At 40.4% G+C, this 17,065-nt stretch overlaps 1 protein-coding gene across 22 annotated transcripts in view; it reads left to right on the top strand.

Moving 5' to 3' along the window:
* NSD1 (nuclear receptor binding SET domain protein 1) overlaps positions 1–17,065 on the top strand; it is an 81,854-nt gene that overhangs the window by 37,780 nt on the left and 27,009 nt on the right. For 17 of the 22 annotated variants that reach the window (XM_078385569.1, XM_078385566.1, XM_078385561.1 and 14 more), the window contains 7 exons: positions 1,078–3,247; positions 8,765–8,886; positions 9,297–9,591; positions 11,504–11,610; positions 13,157–13,232; positions 15,252–15,370; positions 16,699–16,842. In XM_078385569.1, the coding sequence (XP_078241695.1) occupies positions 1,078–3,247; positions 8,765–8,886; positions 9,297–9,591; positions 11,504–11,610; positions 13,157–13,232; positions 15,252–15,370; positions 16,699–16,842 (3,033 nt within the window). The remainder of the gene's footprint in view (positions 1–1,077; positions 3,248–8,764; positions 8,887–9,296; positions 9,592–11,503; positions 11,611–13,156; positions 13,233–15,251; positions 15,371–16,698; positions 16,843–17,065) is intronic. The other 5 variants (XM_072989949.2, XM_072989941.2, XM_078385570.1 and 2 more) reach the window with 2 other exon arrangements.

Raw genomic sequence — 17,065 nt, 5'->3', positions numbered from 1 at the left:
GCATTTGAAAGACTAACAAATGTGTTACAATGTGAGCTTTCATGGACAGAAAATCCACTTCTTCAGACACAGAAGTGGAAGTCAGTGTTGATCCAGAAAAGCTCACATTGAAACATGTTTCTTAGTATATTCTCGAAGGCTTTCACGGCTGGGATCTGATGGTTATTGTGGGTTTTCTGGGCTGTTTTGCTGTGTTCTTAAGGTTTTAACCTTAAGAACACAGCCAAACAGCTCAGAAAACCCACAACAATCATGTTTCTTAGTCTTTGAAGCACCACAATATTTTATCCTTATTTTTTTCCTTCCTCATTCCCCTTTTTTCCTGTAATTTTGCCAATAGACAGGATAAATTTCCTTTCTTATATGTTTGTTGTTGGATGTCCAGAAGCTTAAGGCATGATCCACTCAACATGGAATGTGTTTGAAGGCCCTGTAGGTGGAAGTTGAAATTTGAGCCCTGGGATGTGTGGGTAAGATGGACAGAGATGGAAACAATTGTAAGAACTTAGACTCCAGCTTGAGGTCTTCAGGTTTCTTAGATGCTAGTTTTGCATTTGGATTTCGGGTTTCAAGATGCTACCATCAAATATCCAAATGGAATATCATAGTCCTGATGAGTGGAATTATAAAGAATACCACTCTGTATTTCATTGTGGTCATGTGTGCATTCACACAATTCACTTTTACACACCCTATAGGTATTGACTACTTATCTTCCATATTATGGGGTTGCTATGGCAAATCAGAAATTGAGTCTCGAAAGGCAGGAACAATGAGCATTTTCTATAAAGGTGGGAACAGAGTTTTTCCTACTTCACAAGCTCGGCTTGAGAATGTCTCGAAGTTGGGTTTGCCCAGGTGCACAGCTAGGTATTTGAATGTGTGGATGGTGAGAAATACACTTACACTGAAGTTATAGGTAATTGAAGGCAGATTTTACCTGTGTTCTCTAATTAACTGTCTGTTGCAGTCACACTGTGTGAAAGAAGATCACGTAATTTATTTTCCCAACATTATCCCTTTGTGTGTTATAAGTATCCATTTAGCAATTAATATTGTCCTTTCTTTTACTTTAAGGTTCCTAAGAGATTTATGGCTAAATGGGAGATCAGCGTTGGCCTTGCAAATGAATATCTGAAACAAAATGGTACTCAAAAATGCATCCTGACGTCTAGCAAAACAGACAGGGAGAAGAATGTCCATTTAATTGAATCTTACACAAAGGGTTCCTTAAATGAACAGAGCAAGCAGCTAAATGGGTGTTTGAAGTCATTGGCCTCGGACTCTAGACATTCAACCCACGATAAGGGAAAGATGTTCACTAAATCACGAATGAAGAAGAGCTCTGACAACAGGAAGAGGGCCAGAATAAGAAAAAATAGCACCAAACTGGAGGCGTCCAAGAGAGAGAGCGGAGGAAAAGTGCCAGTGAGCGAAGCTAAAGAGATGACCACTGCGGATTTGCCTGATAAACAAGCATCTCACGAACTTTGCAGAATAGCAAAGAGCTTATTGGGGTCCAAAGGCACTGTGGAAAATTATCTGCTCTCCTCCTTTGGAGAAAGACAGTTTGAAACTAAATTGAAGAAAACAGAGCATGAGATATCTCATAGAGATGGCCAGCCGGAGACAGCCAAAGTAGATTTGAAGAAAAAGAAGAACTCAGCAGCAGGCATCATGGGCAGTTCAAAACTACAGCAGCACCATCCTGCAACTGATGCTGGAGCTGAGAGGAAACAAATGGACTCTGATTCGTCAGATGATGGTACCTGTGATCTAGACTCCTTTGACCAAAGCATAGCAGCAGCTGCTGCCTATAGTGCCCTGAAAAATTGTGACTCTGTAAATAAAAAAGGAAAGGAACAGTCTTCAGGACAAAGAAATGTTAAACGTTTTGCTCATGTCTCAAAAAGTGGCAGTAAAAACCGCAAATCTCTGGAGGGCCCTCTAGATAGGAATGCCCACGTTGACGCAAGAGGAGAAGAGTTCTGCAAACCATCCTTTGCAGATGAGGTCACTTCGGCTTACAGGAATGACAATCTTTCCTTTACAGATAAGCACACTACACTCCAAAGTAAGGGGTTTACTAGTCAAATGGATACAAAACAACTTCAGTTCAGAAGTATAAAATGCAAGCATAAAGGAACTGCTGCAGAGAGAGATTTCTCTCCTAAGGAAGATGAACGTAGCTCCGACGGCTGCTTTCCTGCTACCAAAGGTTCTCATGGGTCTCAGTTAGATGCAGCTACCAAAAGGGGAAAGGTTGATGGCCCTAAACTGCTGAACAGCACTAATGCAAAGTCTTCTGATGCTGCTGAAATAGAGACGGCAGTTGTGAAGCATGTACTTTCAGAACTGAAGGAGCTGTCATATGGTTCTCTAAATGATGACAGTAAAGACGGCGGACCTCCTAAGACCACAACACCCTTACTCTTTTCATCTGTCTCTGGGCAGAATCATTTGCCTATTAAGCCTGATTATAAGTTCAGCACCTTATTAATGATGTTGAAAGATATGCATGATAGTAAGACAAAAGAAAAGCAGATCATGACTACTCAGAACATAGTCTCTTTCCCAAGTTCTAACAGCAGTGATAGTGCTGGAAATAGCACTCCAAGTGATTTGACATCTATGCCTACTGTGGGAACTACTCACACCTTAGGAAAAAACCAAGATAGTGTTCAAGAACCAGAGTGTCAGAAACCCAAAGAAGGTCAGTCCTCTTTTTCACATGGTATCACAACCAAGTTGATAGATGCTGGTGCTAAAAAAAGGGAACTCACAAATACTGTTTCTGGGATAAACTGCACTTCAAGGCGCAGCTGTCCCAAATCTAAACCACTGTCCAACCTTCTAGCTAAAGCAGCACCAGAGGGCCAGTCTCTAAGCCAGTTGCCCAGTACAGCTGAGCGTGTGCCCCATCCGCATAGAGCTCTCCAAAGCTCAGCTGCTAGTGCTTTAGACCATGCCAAGGAAGATATTTCAAGGAATGTACCGTGGGAGTTGGTGGAACCCTCCCCTGTTGAAGACTCGGCAAGTTCCTCTGATGGCAGTTTAGATCATGTAAGAATGAAGTCAGAATCTGATAAAAAAAGAGAGAGCTACAGCTCCTTTGCAAAGGGGGCGTGCCTAGAGATGGATTCAGGACGGAATAGAAAAGGGTCCCTGGGTGATGAGCCTAAAGATGTAAGCCACACAGCACCCAAAAAGAGATGGCAGCGCTTTAATCAAAGCAGTGCTAAAGCTGGTAAGCACCTCAGTAGATCTAGGGAAATAATAATCATCCTAATAGATGGCTTTTGCCTCTGGTCAATAAAATAAAATGTTGAGGCACAGACCTTTCATGTCTCTTTCAGAGAAAATTAAAGGAGGCTTTAGTCAAAAGAAATGTCAGCATGACTTGTGCTTAGAGGAACAGTGTCTCATTGTGCCTGATAAGGGAAATAGAATAAGGACTCTCCAGAACTGGGGAGAGGGTTAAGTATGACTCTCCGATTTAGTTAACTAAGGAAGGCTTTCTCACTTCTGCTTTGCCATGTACAGGATATAATGTCTGTGTTAGTATGAACGTTCCATAATGTGTGAACCTACAGTTGCCGTCTGAATAACACGGCTCATAATTTCTTCCACCCTCTGATCTACAAGTTGTAGGGACTGGGCCTTGGGACAGAGTTGAGCAACGTCCAGTGGTTTCAAGGCTGGAGCCCACCCTGGTTTTGGAGAGTTGCCCTCCCTCCCCACGGATTTCACTTTAAAAAAGGCTCCTACCCAATGTCTCCTCTAATTTTCAGCCTCCGGGGAAGGGCTCTGCCCCTCGTGCACGTGACACTTGGCCCCCTCCTCTGGGTTCCATTGTGATCGGCATGAAAGGGGCCAGAAATTATCACTCGGGTTGTGTGGAGAAGGAGGAACGCTGTGTGGAGGGAAACGGACTCACCTGCATGCAGGCAGGCATCTTAGGGGAACCTTGCTCCCATCCTAGAAGGGGCCCTCGTACTCTCTAGGGACCCCATTTAAAAAAAGAAAATCAGCAGCATTTGTCTTTTGGGGGGGAAGAGTACCCCCTCCCCACTTAGGGCAAAATTGTGTCCTATGCCTTTTAGAGGGAACAATGAACCTTTTTGAGAAATTTGGTTTTAAAAATCAGGTGTGTTGAGGGCTGCTTTTAGAAACCTGGGGAGCCTATTTGGGACACCGGGAGATTGTTTGATGCCTGGCGAGTAAACTATGGTCACACCTCCCTACCTTACGAGGTCCAGTTGTTGTCATTAGAATTCATATTGCAGTGAAGCTTTCACAGGAGAAACTCAGAAAAAAAATTGGGAAAGGATGATGCCAATTCCCCTGTTGGGGGGTAATAGAATTTTATTTGTTTAACCAAAATTCTGGTGTTTACTCTTGTGGGGTAAAGTGCGCACACTTGAATCTTTCTTTCCTCCTGTTTTACCAGTTGAATCCCATTTTTAAAAACTTTATATATGTTGCTTATTTAAATGAATCCGTGTTTTAGTTTCAGTGTCATTTTAGTCAATCTGTTACTGAGTGGTAGAATTTCCTTTATCCCTTACATTCACCACATATACATTTTGGCACTAATTTTTAAGCTTATCTTTGCTTTTGGTTTTAATCTCTGCTGAGTTTGTTTTGTCTTTACAAAGCAAGTATTGTGCATGAGCCATACACATAAATTACAAACAGTATCATAGTACAAAAAGCTAGGAAAGGTTAAGCATATTGAATCAAATGTTAGTTGGGGCCTTTTTTTGTAGAACTTCTAATTTAGAGCTTAGAACAGACTGCTGTGTCCCCAAATTTCTTGTGCTTATTTGGAAAAATAATTTTTGTACCAGTTTTAAGGAAGAATGTTAAGGAGGCTAGCTTGGGGGTCCGTGATGCCCTCCTTCTATTCTTGAAAGCCTCCAAGAGTGGTGGCATTTACATTGGAGAGCTGGTGGGTGGCAGTCCTTTAAGGCCCTTCATCTTAGAGGACAAAACTGGAATTGCCCATCAAGCACTTCTTTCAGTTCTTTGTTGTTGCTTTTTAAGGTTAAAAATGACCATTTCCAGGCCTGGTATAAGCCCATGAAGAGGGCTGAGGGGCTCAAATTTGGCTCCATGCCTGCCAAGGTTGCAGACCCATGGGTAACAAATACCCTTTGTCCCTTGCTTGCAACTTTGTTGGTATTCTTTAGCATTCATCATTATCTATCTTAATTGGGATGATTCATTTGCCTACTATGTGTCATTTGGGATATGTATCAGTTCATGCAGAACAGCAGGCAGAAATATATATACAGTGGTGCCTCGCTTAACGAGCACACTGTATAACGCCGAAATCGCATAGCGATCCGTTTTTTTGCATTGCTAATGCGATCGCTTACCGATGGCCCCTATGGCCGAAAATCGCTTTACGAAGATCGGTAAGCGTTTCGCTTACCGATCTTCGCAAAATGAAGCCCCGACGATCAGCTGTTCGGTGGACAAAATGGCCGCTGGAAGCTTCGTAATGGCCACACGCAGCGTTTTCGCGCCCTCCCCTCGCTTAACGAGGGCGCAAAAATGGCTGCCGGCCATAGGAAACCTTGCTGAACGGTGCGTAAAGGAGCCTATTGGAACGCATTAAACAACGTTTAATGCATTCCAATGGCTTTCCCTGTCCCGTTCAGCGATGTTTCGCTATAGTGAAGGTTAATCTGGAACGGATTAACCTCGCTATGTGAGGCACCACTGTATACATATATACAGTGGTGCCTCAACTTACAAACATCCCAACATACGACCGTTTCGAGTTATAACCAGCTCCAGCCACAAAATTTTGCTTCGACTTGCGGCCGGAGCTTCCCGGAGCGGGAAATTAAAATTGCTAACCGTCGGTGGCGAAGAGGCTGCTTTTTTGTAGCTCTTTCCACCCCAGCAGTTAGAGAGTGCCAACGGAGGTGGCTTCAGACTGTCTGGTAAGGCAAGGTGCTGCTTTCTGCTTTTTAAAAACTGTTCTGGGTGGGGTTTGCAGCGTAGTTTTGGGCTGGGGGAGTTATGTTTCTATGCTGTAATGGGTCTTACAGTCTTTGTTTATTGTGATTTTCCCCCCATTTCCGATGAGTTTTGCGGGTTTTGTTTTTTGTTTTTTCCCCATTTCCAATGGGTCTTGCGGGGTTTGTTTGCTTTCTGCTTTGCTTCTTTTGCATTTCCGAAGGGTCTTGCACAGTTTGTTTGCATTCTGCTTCACTTCTTTTGCATTTCTGATGGGTCTTGCACGGTTTGTTTGCTTTCTGCTTTGCTTCTTTTGCGTTTCCGATGGGTCTTGCAGGGTTTGTTTGCTTTCTGCTTTGTTTCTTTTGCATTTCTGAAGGGTCTTGCACAGTTTTTTTGCTTTCTGCTTTGCTTTTTTTGCATTTCTGATGGGTCTTGCATAGTTTGTTTGCTTTTCTTTTCTCTTTTTTCCCCTTTGGCCATAACGGATTAATCACGTTTCCGATGGGTCTTGCAGTGTTGTGGGGTTTGGGGGGTTTTTTAGTGATTTTTTTTCTTCAGCCGGAATGGATTAATTACATTTCAATGCATTCCTATGGAAATGGTGCTTCGACTTGCGACCATTTTGAGTTACAACTGGAGTTTTGGAACCAATTAAGTTCGGAGGTCAAGGCACCACTGTACATACGTACGTACATACATACATACACACACACACACATGCAAACACACACACATACACACACACACACACACACGTGTGTGTATGTATATGTATAGGTTCATGTGTCCCTGTGGAAAATAACTGGAACCCAAACTGAGCACAAAATTAAATGGGTCTGAACAGAAGATTTACCATGAGCTGTAATAGTAGAAAAGGTTGATTCTTACTTTCCATAAACTTGGCAATTCCATTTTTAGTTCTTTAATTTTTAAACGCATGATTATCCTGTGGGTGGCAGTGTCATTCACAAAATGGTAGGTGGTGGTGGTTCACCCTGTTTGGAGTTGTTTGTGAAAGATAAGTTTCCAACTTCCTGTTTTATTATTGTATTTTTTCTTATTTTGGGGGCTCTGGTCTTTTAAATATACTTCTTAATGTTACCCAGGTTTTGTGGGTAAGTGTGAGACTGCAGCGATATTTGAGATATATCAAATTAGATACTGTATATGGCCATATAGAATTATAACAATGTATTTCGTATACATTGGCTTGGACCCAAAGTTCTTGTGCTCAGTCTCTGTACATGGGATGCTACTGCTGGAGATGAAGCAGGGAGATGATTTTTGGTACTTCCTTTCAAAGTCTTCTGTGTGCCCCCTGAAAATCTACTCTGGGAGATAGGGGAAGCCTCTGGAGTAATGTGGGCAATGCTTCTGCAGCTAAATTTATTTATTAGATTTGTACCCCGCCCATCTAGACAGAAGTCAACTCTGGGTGGATAACAATAAAAAATGGAGAAAAAACAATATAATAAAGTTTAAAAAAAAAACAATACAGTAGTAATGTGGCACAAGATGGGGAAAAGGAAAAAAAAATTCAAGTGATGACAGGAGGGAAAGCCTGCCTAAAGAGCCAGGAGGAATTTGTGAAAAATGTTTGTTTCTAATGGGTCATTCGGCTTGATATCACTCTGATGTTTATGAAAGGGGCATCCTCAGTGTATTCCATTGTGTACATGTACAGTATGTATTTGAAAGGTACACTACTTAACATTTACTGAATTTAAGCCTTTTATCTCTAGAAGCAGTTCAGTTTTTGCAGCTGTTTTCATACCAGCTGAAATCTAGTAGTAAATTGCAACTAAAATAGGCCCATTGAATCAGTGAGGATTTAGTGAATCATCTGCTTTGTGAGTTTCATTGGTTCAAGGAACTTTACTGTAAATGAGGCTTACTACTGGATTTCCAGCATTGTGTTAGTTAAGACAACTTTGCCTTTTGTGTTTTCTCTTCTATTTTGTTTACAGTGTTAATTGTTTCAGTTCTTTGATTTGACATTTTTCATGTTTGTGATAACTAAACCAAAGTTTGGGAATGGGAGATGGGAGAACTAGACGTTTAATAATAAGATATTTGTAACACAGTCGTTTATGGAACCCCCGTATGTTAGGATTATATTTTTTGAAACTATTTAAAAAGGGAAAGAGAATAGTAATAGTGGTGCTGTTTTTTTCTGTCTTTAACAATGAATGATGGCAAAGTACCCCAGGAAGGAAGCCATACAAATATGTTAAGTTCAGAAACGGTTGCTCAGTTAGGACAGAATTCCTGCTTCAATCACAAGTGGGGATTCTTGGAGCCATAGCTTCTAACCTGTATCTGTTTTTTCCCCAAAGGGCTATTCAGTCTTCCATTTTGATTTAGACATAGCACTGCTAGTTATGTCCAGGTGCAATTTACAGCACAGAGGTGTTGCATTCGATCCCTGGATGAAAGTTCCCAAATTGCCAGCCCAGCAAGAAATGCTGACAGCAGGGGTTTACAGCTGACTTGCTTTCCAGGGTTTGGTAGCAATGAGGAGGTTATGTGTGATTCTGCATTGTGGATTGTAGAGTTTGTATGAATTAGGGCAAGTGAGGGGGGAGGCAGTCTGTATGTCTACGAGTACCCTAAACAGAACATTAGGGGGACAATAATTGGTTTTGAACAACAGAGCAAGAAAAGGTTGATGAAAATAAAACACTTTGCTAACAAATGTAAGTCTTGAACCAGGTCATAATGAAGGATTCTCTTCCAACATTTCTGCTCTTCTCTGGAGACTAACCCTGAAGCTGTTTCTCCTTTTTGTCAGTTGCACATTCAGAGAAAAAACGCCTTAGAAAGCCAAGCAAGCGGCTTCTGGAATATGCAGAAGAGTATGATCATATATTTGCACCTAAGAAGAAAAAGAGGAGCCAGGAACCATTTCGGAAGGTAGATGTAACCATGGCAAAATTGACTTCAAATACAGTGATGTAAAAAAAATTAGAAAAACATTATCTAAGTAGGATTTTCATAAACTTCTTAGATAGACAGATAGCTTTTGAAAAAATTAGGGCCAATATCCTGCTAGTGGTGGGTCTAATGTATAGTGCAACCAGGATTGGTGCTTCTTTAAAAACTGGTGCTCAGATGAGCAATATAATCGCTGAAACATGTATCATGTAAATGTATCAAACATGTATCATTCTTCACAGAGCCAGACTTTAATTTTGTTGGTTTTCATGTGCTGCAGAAATGTTGTTAGGTCTCTCAGTGGCTGCACTCATCATTTACATTCTTTGATTGCCTAAGTTTCACCAATATCTTACTTTTTATTTTGTTTTGTGTGTGGTTGCTAATAGGCAAGTTCTTTAGAGAAGTCTGAAACCAAACATGTATGCAGCCCCGACCAAGCTCATGATAGTGATCTAGAAAAGAAGCCTTTAGACTCAGTTTCATCTGCTTCTTCGTCTAAAGAATCTCCTCCAGTTCTTGAAGCAGAGGGTTCTCTCTTGGATGAACCTGACTCCCATTGCCTAGAACCAAGATCAGAAATGCCAGTTTTGACATTGTCATCACCAAATGTGTTGCAAGCTGCTACTACGGTCACTCCTCCTCCTCCTCCTTCACAGGGAGAGGAGCAGTTAATGATATCAGGTAAGACCATGTGATTACTGTAAATTGGTGTTTTTATTTTATTTTATTTTATTTATACGCCACTTTTCTCCTAAAGGTTCTGAGGCGGCTTACAACATTTAAGGAAACAAAGTTAAAGTCAAATACCCTGTTTCCCCAAAAATAAGACCTACCCTGAAAATAAGCCCTAGTATGATTTTTCAGGTAGCTCGTAATATAAGCCCTACCCAAAAAAATGTCTCTGCTTTTTAAGATGCTGTCAAGTGATGACAAATCTTGACAGCATCTTAAAAAGCAGAGACATTACCTTGCCAACAAAAGTCCGAATAGTCAGAGCTATGGTTTTTCCTGTCGTGATGTATGGAAGTGAGAGCTGGACCATAAAGAAAGCAGACCGCCGAAGAATTGATGCCTTTGAATTGTGGTGCTGGAGGAGACTCTTGAGAGTCCCCTGGACTGCAAGGAGAACAAACCGAACCATTCTAAAGGAAATCAACCCTGAGTGCTCACTGGAAGGACAGATCCTGAAGCTGAGGCTCCAGTATTTTGGCCATCTAATGAGAAGAAAAGACTCCCTGGAAAAGACCCTGATGTTGGGAAAGTGTGATGGCAAGAGGAGAAGGGGACGACTGAGGATGAGATGGCTGGACAGTGTCTGCGAAGCAACCAATATGAATTTGACACAACTCCGGGAGGCAGTGGAAGATAGGCGGGCCTGGCGTGCTCTGGTCCATGGGGTCACGAAGAGTCGGACACGACTAAACGACTAAACGACAACCCCAAAAATAAGCCCTAGTTAAGTGAAACCCCGCCCTCCACCACTCTGCGTTTTTCTGCAACCAGAAGAATATGACATGACTGTATTTGAATAAATGTAGATTGTAGTACATAAAAAAAAAAATAAAACATCCCCTGAAAATAAGCCCTACTGCATTTTTGGAGCAAAAATTAATATAAGACCCTCTCTTATTTTCGGGGAAACATGGTGATAAATTATTACAATATTTAAAAAGCATTAAACATGTATCATATTAAAACCCATAATAAGAACAATATTAAAAACACAAAACACAGAATAAATGCTCCCTTTAAAAAACTCCCTTGGTCAGGTATAGGGCTTCCATTGGCATATTATGTATGAGACTTTTTGTTAAGTCTCTCCTATACCTAGTTCTAATAATAAAATCTATGCGGGTTTCTTTCTCTTCTTGTGTATATATATGAGAGATTAGAAAGAATATATTAGTATTAATATGTTACTTATAAAACTGTTACTCTAATGCAAGAGTAACAGTTTTATAAGTAACATATTAATACTAATACATTCTTTCCAATCAGAAGGAAAAGCAAACATGTATCTAATCTTCTAAAAATAGTAATTTGAAAATAATATATTACTTTCAAAACATGCCTAGAAAATTTGAATGTATCAGTTTGCTTCTCTTCCTGCTCAGAAATAACAGTTTTAACATTAATAAAGCTCTGATGTATATTTTCAAATATCTGTTCACTTCTTTTTGTGAGTTTCACTCACAAAATGGAGATCTGTGTCCAGATTCTTTCTGAGGTTCAACAACAGGATCTGCCTTCATGGATATTCCATATGTTCATACTAGTTTTGTTTGTAGATGTTATGCTGGGAACACCAGTATAGTGATATTCCACAGTATGTATGGATGTGACTCTGTGTTCTATTATGGAATGGAACGCAAAAGACCATGTTGAAAAAACAGAAGATCATGTTTGATATTACTTCATTATTCTTCATTGCAACAATATGAAGCACAGACCATTCGGGAGTCATAGGCTACAGCTGTGTATCATGAATGAGAAGATCAGGTGTACCAAATTATATAGTTACTGTTTTCAGTGTTATTTAATAAACGAGCATGTTTCCAGAGGGACAAATGCCATCCTTGCATCTTCATTGTAGGGAGCTTTGAGAGCAAACGGCAGAGGAAACCAACTAAAAAGCTCTTGGAATCCAATGATTTGGATACGACCTTTATACCAAAGAGGGAGTGGACTTCCATAAAGAAGGCAAGTTCTTTCTTTCGGCTTCCCAATCTTACTGAGAATATGATTTGCATGTCCTTGAAAGTAGAATGGATTTTTCAGTATCTTTCATGTGATTAATGCATGGCAGCTAGCAGGATTCCATGCAGGATAATTGAAAGCATGATATGTAAAGTTTTCATTGGAAAACCAAAACACACAAAAAAACCTGATAATGGTTTTGTTTCATGTAGAGGGTAGAAAGCCTCTGACATGCAAAATCTGTTTTTCATCTCGTTCTTCCCCTTCTGCATATGTGGTTTGTTTTTGTTTTGTTTTTTAAAATATGAGATTACAGAAAGCTACTTCTGGAAAACAAGAGTAGATGTCATTTTAAAAAACTTTCCCATTATTGGAGAAAGAACACTTCCTGTTACATATGATTGTTATGATAATCAGATTATAATCAATTTACCTAAAACATCTCCAGATAACAACGCAAGATTTGTAGAAGTTACTCAGGTTTGTTGAGCTTAATAGCACCATCTTATTTTGGCTGTCTTGGAACACAGACATCAGTATTACCCTTCTTCTAGTTTGTTCTGTAGTCTCCCACATTTATGGCATGGACAATACACCACAGAGTATGTACATTTCATTAAAGTTGTATTTAGCTTGATTCACTTACAGTAACATTAAAATGGTAGTGTCTGATACAATATTGCAAGGTTTATTAAAACATACATGTTGCTTTCCTTTTAATGACCTTTAAGGTGCCACACAATATTGAAAATTCAAACAGTTACTAAAAATCAAGCACTACATTTTTATAGTGAAAACAGACTCAGGAAATGTAGGTAAATCAGCCAAAAACTTTCCAACAAAGCAGTCATAATCTTTGCAATAAAAACAGTTCAGATAAAAGTGTTATTTTAAACCACCTTTTAAAGCCGCCAACCACTTCCCCTATATGTGAAGTGTGAGATAGTGCATGAGACAAATGTTCTGTTAAAGGAAGAATTTCTCACAAACTTGGTGCCACAACTGAAAGTTCTGTCCCACATTCTCTTCTGCTGCACTTCAAAGGGCAGTGGGCTATCACCGTCGCTCCAGATACCAAGACCAGTCACTGAGCAGATACAGAAAGAGATAGTCTGTAAAATATCACAGTCTCAAACTATTGGCTGAAATCTGTGTTGTATGGCTTAATTGCCATTTTTTTGCTGCAGCCTTAATTATGTGTTCTTCTGTTTCAAGTATATTAGTGGTGTTAAATGTGAAAGCAAGATATTGCATTACATTCATGGAAGGACCTCACCAAGCTTTTTAGTATTTTACTGTTGTGTGAAATTTATGTGTTTTTTCTTTGTGCTTCAGCTGTACAGAGATTTTCCTTAACAATGACAAGTTAATATGATTCCCCATGCTTTTTGTCATTCTCCCTCCCATTATTGTAATCTGAGGAACTGCTTATAATTATTATTTGTAAATGTGCTGAAGTAGAACTACAGCTGAGATGAGGTTAGGGATGTGCCCTTCCTTTTAGGTATGTAGATCTGCTTGTTAAATTATCTGTGTTACTTATCTGCAGTGTTCCGAGGCTGGTCCTTTGGATACTGAAATATCTGATCTTTGTCCAACATCTCATCCTCTGGATGGTGGTGAAGGTAGGTGGGCCTTGTGTCCTTTAGAAAAAAGTGAGCAGATTCTTATGAGTGAATCAGTTGCTTTGTTATGCATGTGGAAGGGAAACAGCATAACATTCACTCACCTGTGTCTGGCAATTAATTACCTGTGATTGCAAATCCTGGAAGCACAAGCACATACTGACTCAATGAATGCTCAGGAATCCCAGTGGGAACTTCTTAATTGTCAGATAGTAGCCGGTGAGTGTGACACTGTTTGCTTTCTGCATGTGTAAAAATGCAACAAAATTTCCATCCATTATTCCTAAGTACTGTATAATAATCTCCTAAATAGGTTATTGTAACAGCCACCCTCAAACCTCAGAGAGTGGTTGCTACTTTACTTTAAAACTCTGCTGCCACCAACTTATCCTTTAAAAAAATCATAAAAGGACAAGTATATCTTTTAAAACAAAAACAGGTTTATTGATTACAAAAATAAAAATGGTAAATCCCTGGTAAAGAATCAATTAATCAATCACTGTAAATAAATCACTGGCTCTCACAGACTATTTCACACTGACAGGCTCTCTCACTCACTATCACTAACAATCACTTTAAACCCTCAGCACAAGCTCTAATCTCTATCTATCAAAACCCCATACACACCCCTTTATATCCCAGCTCCTCCCCCTTTAGCACCACCTTCCGTCCCCTCATTGGCTGCTGTTCCACTACCCAGCTGTGATGGACAGGTGAGGGCAGGGCTGAACATTACAGTTATGAACCAATATCTTTGTGCCTACCCTGTCTTATATGAAATCTGCATCAAAAAAAGAGGGGGGAAAGCAGCTATGTTTTTTTCTCATTAAATTGAACTGACTTTCGAGTGTTGACATTGTTACCTGTAATTTTAAAGCTAGTGATAGGTGTAGGAGACTTCCCTAGTGTGAAAATACAGGAAATAGATCTTATCAAAAATAGTTCAAATATTAGGAGTAAATTATCATGCAAGATCCAAACATCTCTTTTAGCTTGACATTCTGAATTTTTTAGCTGTTGTTGGTCACATCTTCCATCATGAGGATGAGCAACTTGCTGTATTTTCTAGACATGCCCTGTTTCTTTGTGTAGCATCCAAAGGTATACCTAGACTGAACTTGCTTATGAACTAAGTGATGCTTTTTCCAGTGCATGGTGTTTGATTAATAAGACAATGAGGTGTCGTGTTTCTTGTTTTAGTGCAGATGTGCTGAATACAATATGACATTTTTAATCTATACTTTTTGAAGTCAATGTGCGAGGCTTGTAGCGATTTACCACTAAGTGGCGTGAAAAGATAAAATTGGTTATAATATGTCCCACTTACTTGTACAGTGGTGCCTCACTTGACAACGTTAATCTCTTCCAGCGAAATCGCTGTAGAGCGAAATTGTTGTCAAGCGAAAGTAAAAAGCCCATTAGAATGCATTAGAAACTGGTTAATGCGTTCTAATGGGCGAAATACCTCATTGTAAAGCGAAGATCCTCCATAGGGCGGCCATTTTCCAATGCTTCTCTTGCGAAAAATCAGTCCTAAAAACAGCGGGAAGCCATTTTGCACAGCAGGCAGCCATTTTGAGAGCCGCCGGTTTTCAGACCATCGTTAAGTGAAAAATTGGTTCCCGAAGCAGGGAACCGATCATCGTTAAGCGAATTTTACCCATGAAAACATCATTTTGCAATTGCAAAAACCTCATAGTCAAGCAGATTCGTTGTTTAACGAGGTAATCGTTAAGTGAGGCACCACTGTATAAGTTGGTAAAGCAATGAATTCTGGTTAGAGATGGATCCCCCCCCCCAGTACAGTGATTTGGCCTGGTTCGTTTACCGCAGCAGCAGGGTGTTTGCCATTTTGGCACCTTGCCCCCTCCGACAGGGTGCTGGACTGCCAAACACCTGTCGTGGCATAAAGGAACCAGGCTGAACTGGTGGTTCATTACCATTTCTAATTCTGATGTTTAAATCTAAGGAGCAGAGATATTGGAACTGCCATGAAAAAAATGTTTTTCTTTGCTGCAGCTCCTGAAACGTTTTCTGGGAAACAGAGGAAGCGAAAGCGGCAGCGGCGCACTTTATCTGCAGCCCCGTATAAAAAAGACAAGGGTGAAGACATGCAGGGGGAAACCTCAAACTCTGAGGTAGGGCAGAGTTTGGGGCTCTGTTGGTTCTGTGAAATGATAGGCTTCACTAGTTTTATTTCATGGAACTCTGAAAGGGTTTATTGTGTTATGTTTCTAAAAGCATACAAGGAACTTCTTCATTGACAGAGACTTTTGCCCAAAGGCTATCATGTCTGTCTGTATGCCTCCTTTTAAAGGTTCTTGTAAGCTTGAAGTTTGTTTTGGGGGATGTTGGTTAGCCAGTCTTATTACTGGAGCCCATTTTAGATGATACAATACTGAATTTAACCAGGGAGTTTGGAAAGGATAGCTTACCTGAATGTTTCTTTTAATAACTTTTTTAAAATCTGGCCAGTGAAGTTCTATTGTGGAGTGGAAAAGAAGACTTGGGATCCAGCTGTTCTGGGGGAACATTTAAGAACCTGGATGAGGATCCCTTCTGCAGCTTCCCATGCTCCCACGCTCTTCAAAGATCTGTTTAGGGGGTTGGAAAATCCTTTGAAGCCAGCTTCGTAGCAGTCTGGAGGGCTGCAGGATGGAGGAAAAGGGAAGCACCATCACACAAGTGCTATAACATCAGCACAGCAGATTTAGTCAGAAGTGACATGTTTTGGACTTTCTGAGTTTGGACATTTCCACAAAAGCACAGACTGTGTCTTTCATTCAGAGTTGTTTTCTGAATGAAAAAGTTGTTTCCTGCTCTGTAGTGTTCTCATGGAACTGAAACTCTGTTTTTCCAGAAACTCCTAGATGGCCATTAGTATTATACATTGTGAGGTCCCCAGAGAAATGTTTACTGGCTATTTAGACAGTGAAACACACAGCTTATTTCTTTGCTAGATTTAGCACCAACAGAAGGTGTAAATCAAGGTTTCATATATTTATCTTCTCGTCATGTTGACAACCCACCCTATTCTCTCAGTGGGCCATCAGAGCAAAATGTTTATTTAAACCAGTTTCTTTGAACGTGTTCCTTTGCCAGTGATTTGTATCATGTATTAGACACCAAGGAGGGTTATTGGTGACTGTGGAAATCAATAGCATAGCTGTGTGATTGAATGCTGCAGTAGAATAGCAAAATAGTCATATTTCCTGTTTTGTATTACAGTTCAAAATGTTTCTTTCCTTCAGTGGAACCTTAAAATGGAGCAGTGTGAGGAGAGTTAGCGCCACAGCATGAGGCCCCTTCTGCAGGCAGAATGATTAGGGTTAGAGGCATTGCGTGCAGCTCAGCAAGCAGGTTGGCAGAACATCTCTGTCTTTCATAGCAAAACTAACTGCAGTCCAGAAGAATTGGCTGGTTAAGGAGAGAATCTTCACTGTCCAATATTTTGATTTTTTTAAAGGGAAATAGGACTACTCACGAGACAAATGAAAGCTCCAAGGAGACCACTGAGGAAGGGTCTGAAAATGACCATGCAGTGCCTTCATCCAAAAAAATGCAGGGGGAGCGAGGTGGAGGAGCTGCCCTCAAGGAGAACGTGTGTCAGGTAGAAGTCCAAGATTCATGACTTGCATGCTGGTAAATTGTGAGAGTGACTTGAAACAGCTGGGCTGTCGGTGGGCAGATGAGTTTGGCCCATGTGGAGCTGGCCTGCAATGTGGTTCTGCTCTGTCTTGCGCTTTTGCCTTGAATGAAGCTTTGCAAACAGAACTTGAGTTTCTTTAACTTTGAAAAAGATATTTTCTGCCTGAAGAGCTCAGGCTTGTGTG

This window comes from Pogona vitticeps, chromosome 2, assembly GCF_051106095.1.
Source record: "Pogona vitticeps strain Pit_001003342236 chromosome 2, PviZW2.1, whole genome shotgun sequence".
NCBI classification, from domain to species: Eukaryota; Metazoa; Chordata; class Lepidosauria; order Squamata; family Agamidae; genus Pogona; species Pogona vitticeps.
This window is presented reverse-complemented; position numbering and strand designations above follow the sequence as displayed.